The sequence below is a fragment of the Megalops cyprinoides genome, chromosome 3 (genome assembly GCF_013368585.1).
Source record: "Megalops cyprinoides isolate fMegCyp1 chromosome 3, fMegCyp1.pri, whole genome shotgun sequence".
NCBI lineage: Eukaryota > Metazoa > Chordata > Actinopteri > Elopiformes > Megalopidae > Megalops > Megalops cyprinoides.
The window spans coordinates 50391045-50397968 of record NC_050585.1 but is presented as its reverse complement, the minus strand read 5'-3'; the positions used below and the strand labels follow the sequence as shown (position 1 = coordinate 50397968).

The following is a 6924-nucleotide window of genomic DNA, read 5'->3' as shown; positions in this document are numbered from 1 at the left end:
CCATTGTCCCTTTTTTAATAGTAATACTAATAATAGCGCCAATGATAAAGAGAAAGATTTCATCTGAATTATTACTATGGAAGGCAGCAGTCAAAAAAGGAGGTGGAGTGGGAGAGAAGAGCGAAAACATTGTGATGTGTGTCTCTCTCTCCCCTTCTCTTTCCTTTTCTCTCTGTGTCCGTCATGCACGCACACACACACACGCACACACACACACACACGCACACACACGCACACACGCACACACACACACACACACACACACACACACACACACACACACACACACACACACACACACACACACATACTCCGGTTCACAGCGAGAGTCCCCTGCAGTTCTTATCTACTTCATTACTGACTTCTGAAAAATCTATTAAAACTGCAGTGAGGGTCTGTTCCACCGTCTGCGTCAGCTCTGAGCTCGGAGGAGCTGCGTGTGCCTGCCGTTAAGCCTCAAACCAATCGCTTTCAAAGGCTAAATAATCCTTATTCATACCCATAATCACACCTGTTTTTTCTCCCCAATTGCTTGCCTTTGTTGTTGATGGCGATGGCGGCGTTGAAATAATGAAGACTTTGGTCACAGTTTAGCCAGGATTGTGATCGGTCTGCCGGTGAAGAGCCGGCGCGGTGACAACGTTTTTTGTGAGTGGAGTGATGTGAGGATGCAGATAAACAGGTATCAGCCTCGGCTCTGTCATCTCACTCAGCAAAAAGGGAGGGAAGGGAAAATTGATTTGAGGAACCAATTCTAAGGATGACATTTTCCGCTGAGGGGGAAAGGAACATCGAGTGGACTCTGAACGACAGGATAAAACTGGGTTTGCGCCGCTGAATTGTGACATTTCAGCATTCGGAGAAATGGAAAGGGGAGGGGGTCTTTATCTTCATGAATGCATTAAGACAGACCTCAGCCGATACAAAGAGAGAGAGAAACAATCAAATTCAAAAAGGTGACGGGGGGAAAAAATCAAACGAGTGCCATGATGATATTTTAGTGGGAAGAGACAAGAAACAATGGGCAGCCCTGGCTCAGTGATAAGCTAAGTGAATTTCTGATGTGACACAGTGAGAGGCCATTTCCCTCCTCTCTTTCGCCTTTCTCCTTTGCCTGGTCATTCTCTTCTCCACCGTGTCACTTCCCCTTCCTCTGTCTTCGTGCTGATTTCCCCCATCGTCTTTTAGAAGAATTTTGGTAGATTCCCTTCAAGTGGACCCATAAATAAGAAGCGGCCAGTGCCCGGTGCATCGGTGTGAGGATAGATGTCAAACCGTCGCTGGCCTCTCTGGGGTGGCACTCCGTCATGATCATTCCGCAGTAATTGCGCTGACGGGACAAAAGAGCCATTTGGGTATTTAAAAAATGATACCTGAGAGCCGGAGGAGTCCATCACACGACCTGTCCGCAGTCTATTTCTGGAGCTGATGGACCGCCCGTCAGGCGGTGTCTCAGACACCCCCGTGGCGCGGGGGAGGGGTTCCTAATAGTTGCCTGAGTGCTCCCCTGTCTGGGCTGAAGGGAAATGTTCTGTATCGGTGATGGAGCGGCCGCTGTGGTGTAGCTGGGGCCGGCCCCTGCGAGAGCAGGGCAGGCACAGAGCACATTCACTGCCAGAGACTCGCTCAGGGGCTCAGGCTATATTCAAACAAACACCCTGTCGAAAACTGAGGCTACCTCACCTCCAGTTCGGACGTTTCTGCACTGTAGGTTTGTCCAGCATTCAGGTTGCTGTTGAAACAAACCAGACACTGGACTATGGCCCTCTGTTACATGCTCATTGATTCTCCATTGCAGTAAACACTAAATAACTGGTGGCCCCCTATGTAAAGCAGTAAAATGTGATATGTAAAACCCCGGCTTGTAAGGAATTTGATGAAGAATGTGAGGACACCAGATGACATGATTACAGTTCCCAGTGAGCATTTAGATAAATATTATAATACATTCATACATTCAGCAGCACACTTGCATCGATATGTAATTACTAGATCTTAATTATTAACAGAAGCTGATTTCAGGTTCTGTTGGGTTGGGTTCTGTGTTTGTCAATTTAGGGTGCGGTAACACACAGAACTTTAAATGAACATGAAATTAAATGTAACATCTCAGTAGCTAGTTAGGCAGTGGGTTTAGATTATGGTGTTGGGCAGTGGGGTTAGTTTACGGTATTGGGCAGTGGGGTTAGTGGGTGATGTTGGGCAGTAGGGTTAGTTTATGGTGTTGGGCAGTGGGATTAGTGGGTGATGTTGGGCAGTGGGGTTAGTTTATGGTGTTGGGCAGTGGGATTAGTGGGTGATGTTGGGCAATGGGGTTAGGTTATAGTGTTGGGCAGTGGTGTTAGTGGGTGATGTTGAGCAGTGGGGTTAGTTTATGGTGTTGGGCAGTGGGATTAGTGGGGGATGTTGGGCAATGGGGTTAATTTATAGTGTTGGGCAGGGGGTTAGTGGGTGATGTTGGGCAGTGGGGTTAGTTTATGGTGTTGGGCAGTGGGGTTAGTTTATGGTGTTGTGCAGTAGGATTAGTGGGTGATGTTGGGCAGTGGTGTTCGTTTATGGTGTTGGGCAGTGGGATCAGTGGGTGATGTTGGGCAGTGGGGTTAGTTTATGATGTGGGGCAGTGGGGCTAGTTTATGGTGTTGTGCAGTGGTGTTAGTGGGTGATGTGGGGCAGCAGGGTTAGTGGGTGATGTTGGGCAGTGGGGTTAGTTTATGGTGTTGGGCAGTGGGGTTAGTTTATAGTGTTGGCCACTGGGTTTAGTTTATGATGTTGGGCAGTGGGTTAGTGGGTGTAGTTGGGCAGTGGGGTTAATCAAGGATGTTAATGGACAGGCTTAGAACAGCTTGAGCAGTCTTACAACTGTCATTCCAGTCCACAGACTATCAATCACGACCTATAAACATGGTCACATGGAGACACAGGGTGACAGTTACTGAACAGTGAGCTGAGAGATGAATGTGCATGTGGTTAGACAGGTATAAACAGCATTCCATTAAAGACAGCCATACCATATCACTTTGCATAAACAAAGTGGGCAGTCAGTCACTTCAGGGAATAAGTAAACAAGTACCTGAATTAGCCACCACAGAGAAATCAAGGTGACGTGTTTCCTTGTACACAGGGCTGTGCACACATTCTTCTGCTGGGCATGCTTAATAAATGTATTGCAGTGGTGGCTACTAAGAAAGCAATAGGGCAGACAGAGAATCCACCATTAAATTGTCCTGAACCTGCTCTTGATTGGCCAGCCTGTTGAAAATCATGAAAAACCTATCAGCACCAGGTGATCTGAGTGAATCTGTTGTGCCACTGTGTGTATGACACAGTGTACCCATGTGTGTCTGTGCTGACATAACAGGTGTTGTTTTTTTATCTTAACTGCATTTGTTGTAGCATTACGATACCTTTGGGAACATCATTGGGTACATCATACACTCAGGTAGACTCTGATTGTAACAGAGAGATTGGAGGTCAATTTTTTTTTACTGAAAATCAGTAGTATTTCATTATACCTGAAGTGATTTTATCTCAGGTGGATAAGGGCAATGCTATCACAGATGTAATCAATTGAAAAAGAATAAGGAGAGTCAAGAAATAAAAGTAAGTTCTCTCCCTCACCTATTTGTAGCTCACCAGCCCCTGATAGATTGGCTGCTTACACCTTAAGAATTAAAATGCCTTTCCTAGTGAATCATTCCTAAAGTTAAAGAGCAATAGCCAGACAAAACCGTGACCCAAAAGGCAATGGCACAAAGGTAAATAGTGTGGGTTTGTAAGTGGGTGTGAGTGAAAGCCATTTAGTGTCAGTGAGTGTTACTGAGTAAGTGTTCAGTAGTCAGTGTGTGATGGTAGTGGAGCCCAAAAGCTCTCCTGGGCCCAACTCCAGATCACATTCTTACCCTGTGCAGTTCCAGGTTATTTTTGTCCAACAAGATCAGTTTGGCAGCACTTTGATCACCAACACCAACAGGGCTGGCTGCGGAGACTGCAACAAAGTGCTTGTGCGTGTGTGTGTGTGTGTGTGTGTGTGTGTGTGTGTGTGTGTGCGCGTGCGTGTGTGTGTGTGTGCGCACGAGCACATGTGTGTGTATGTTTGTGTATGCGTGTGTGTGCATGTTTGTGTTTGTGTGTACGCGAGCACATGTGTGTATGTTTGTGTGTGCGTGCGTGTGTGTGTGTGCGTGTGCGCACGTGTGTGTGTGTGCGTGTGTGTGTGTGTGTGTGTGTGCGTGTGTGTGTGCGTGCGTGTGTGTGTGTATGTGTGTGCATGTGTGTGTGTGTGTGCGTACATGCATGGTTGTATGTGAGAGTGTGTGAGTGAATGTGTGTGTATGTGTGTGTTCCTGTGCATTTGTATGTATATGAGTATGTGGGCGTATGTGAGTGTGTGTGTGCTTGTGTATGTTTGTGTGTGTGTGTGAGCATGTGTGTGTGTGTGCGTGTGTGTGTGTGTGTGTGTGTGTGTGTGTGTGTGTGTGTGTGTGCGTGCGTGTGTGTGTATGTGTGTGTGTGTATGTGTGTGAGCGTGTGTGTGTGTGTGTGCGTGTGCGTGTGTGTGCGCGTGCGCGTGTGTGTATATGTGTGAGCGTGTGTGTGTATGTTTGTGTGTGTGTGCGAGAGTGTGTGTGTGTGTGTGTGTGTGTGTGTGTGTGTGTGCTTGTGGATAGTGAAGACAGAGTTAATCAGATAGCCAGAGGATGAAGAGAGGGTTGATAGGATTGAGAGAGGAAAAAAAGCTGAGTTGCAAATGGTGTACAGTTGAAATATTCCAAGTCGGGTTTAGTTTCAGTAGCTTGAGATGGCAAGGTCATTACCCATCCCATAGACCCAGCCCCAAAATTACTGCCCTCCACTTCACCCCCGAGCAGGGCCGAGCTTTTAAAGAAGGAGTACAGAGCCTGAAGGGAGAGGGCTAAACCAGAAGAGCTTCGTACCCTTTACATTTACGTTTCATTTACTTAGCAGCCTCTCTTATGCAGAGTGACTTATATAGCTCACAATGGTCTTCATTTATAAAGCTGGATGTTTACTGTGGCAGTTTGGGTTAACCACCTTGCCCAAGGGTACAGCAGCAGTGGCCCACCTGGCAATCAAACCAGCAACCTTTGGCTTGCTGCCCAGCCTGACCACCACTTGACCTTCATTCTCTCTGTTTTTCTGCTTTGCGCAGCTCTGAACATCACAAAAACCTGTTCCTGCTCTCACAGTCTCCACCTCTTCAGCCAGAGTGATTCTTTTTTTCCCCCCATCCTCTTGAGTGCAAGCTGTTTCTGCCGTTTAGCGAGAGATGGCTCTGTCCCCTTCAGTAACAGCTGCCCCCCCCCCCGCTGCACCCCTCTTGTCTGGGAGTTCTCCTGAGAGGGGGGCTGGTACACGCCGCTGACCGGGAATCGCCATTACGGGAGCCGGGGGGCCGTGAGCAGTGTACCTGCCTCTCGCTCCTGTGAGTCCACTCCACAGGTGTCAGGGCTGAACGGGGCGAACAGCCCCTCAGACACCTTCCCTGGTCAGCACCGTGCAGAACAGTGCCTTCTTGCGATGTACGCGGGTGCGTCAGTGCTTTGGGAAAATCACAGGCAGGATTAGGCTGTGTAGAATTTGTAATAACTGCTTATATTGTGCTTATGCGGATTGGAGATAGTGCGTCCGCGCCGTGAGAACTTGCCCGTCGCTTTGACGTTACGACTTCAGGAGCCAGAAGTAACGCGAACTTGGCTCGTTCTGCTGCGTTCGTGGTTTTGTAAAAAAACATTAAGCCGCGAAAAGGCATGGCTCGCGCACGCCACGATGTTGCGCCGTTCCTCCGTCATTTTTCAGAGATGAATGGAAGGTGCCCTTGAAGGGAGGAAAAGAACAGGAAAGGAGTTGGGAATGGAAAAAATCAGCCGTGTGACGGAGAGAGAGAGAGAGAAAGAAAAACAGAGGCAGGCTGGAGGAGAGAGGCAGGAAGAGCGCAGGGGGGGGAGGGACTAACATTGAGGGGGGGACGGGGTGGGGGCGGAGCCAGCAGCGAGGGCTTCCCTATCAGAACGGAGCTGGCGGGGAGGGAGGGAGCGAGGGGCAGGGGGAAAAGGGAGAGAGAGAAGGGAGGGAGGGAAAAAAGGGAGAGAGAGAGAGTGGATCAGATGGAGCAAGCAATGCATATACACAGTGAGGCTGGAGAATCAGTGCAGTGCAGCGGCGTCCGGCTCGGGGGACTCTGGGACTACCGAATTGTCACCTGGACCCGGCGCCATGTCCCAGTCCAGCGGCAGGGCGCACTCCAAGAAAGCCGGGATCCGGGCAGCCGTGGTTCTGATCGGACTCCTGCACCGGTCCCGGCGGCACCGAGAGAAGGAGAAGGAGGAGAATGACCGGTGGGTAGACTTCTCCTCTCCCCCCCTTCCCCCCTCTCCCCCTCTCCCCCTCTCCCCCTTGTGGTCTCCACATGTTGGTTTGTTTTCAAGTCAGTGGTAGGGAGGTCCGTTGCTTGTCAGGTGCTTTTGCGCCCACTTTGAGGCCATCCCCGTGCTGTCAGCAGTAGGTCTTTAGACTCGCTGCGCGTTGCAGTGTGTTTGATGGTCCGAGTGCATCTCTTGCGCCACTGTGTGCGTGACACAGTGTACCCATGTGTGTTCGTGCTGACATAACAGTACACAGTAGGTCAGCGCGTGCGTGTGTACGAGACGGAGAGAAAGGCACAGAGTCCGTCTGTCAGGCTCCAGCGTGAGTTTGCCAGCGGTCACGCCGGCGTTGCCGTGTCTGTGCGAGCCGTTTGCATCGGGTGCAGTGTGTTGGACCGGGCCAGGGGAAGCAGGGTGAGGGCAGTGATGAGAGAGGGGAGGTTGGACTGAACCTGAAGGAAGGGGTCCCCTGAGTGTGGGAGGAGAGAGAGAGAGAGAGAGAGAGGAAAGAAATCAACTGTCTTCTCTGTCACATGTGGAT

General features: G+C 49.7%; 1 protein-coding gene across 6 annotated transcripts in view; it reads left to right on the top strand.

Moving 5' to 3' along the window:
- LOC118774082 (rap1 GTPase-activating protein 2-like) overlaps positions 1-6924 on the top strand; it is a 72609-nt gene that overhangs the window by 32272 nt on the left and 33413 nt on the right. Inside the window, exon 1 of one of the 6 annotated variants that reach the window (XM_036523201.1) lies at positions 6140-6356. The exons of the other annotated variants lie outside the window; for them this stretch is intronic. Within the exon in view, the coding sequence (XP_036379094.1) occupies positions 6235-6356 (122 nt within the window). The 5' untranslated portion in view covers positions 6140-6234. Of the gene's footprint in view, positions 1-6139; positions 6357-6924 lie in introns of those variants that run through there. 6 annotated transcript variants of the gene reach the window in all.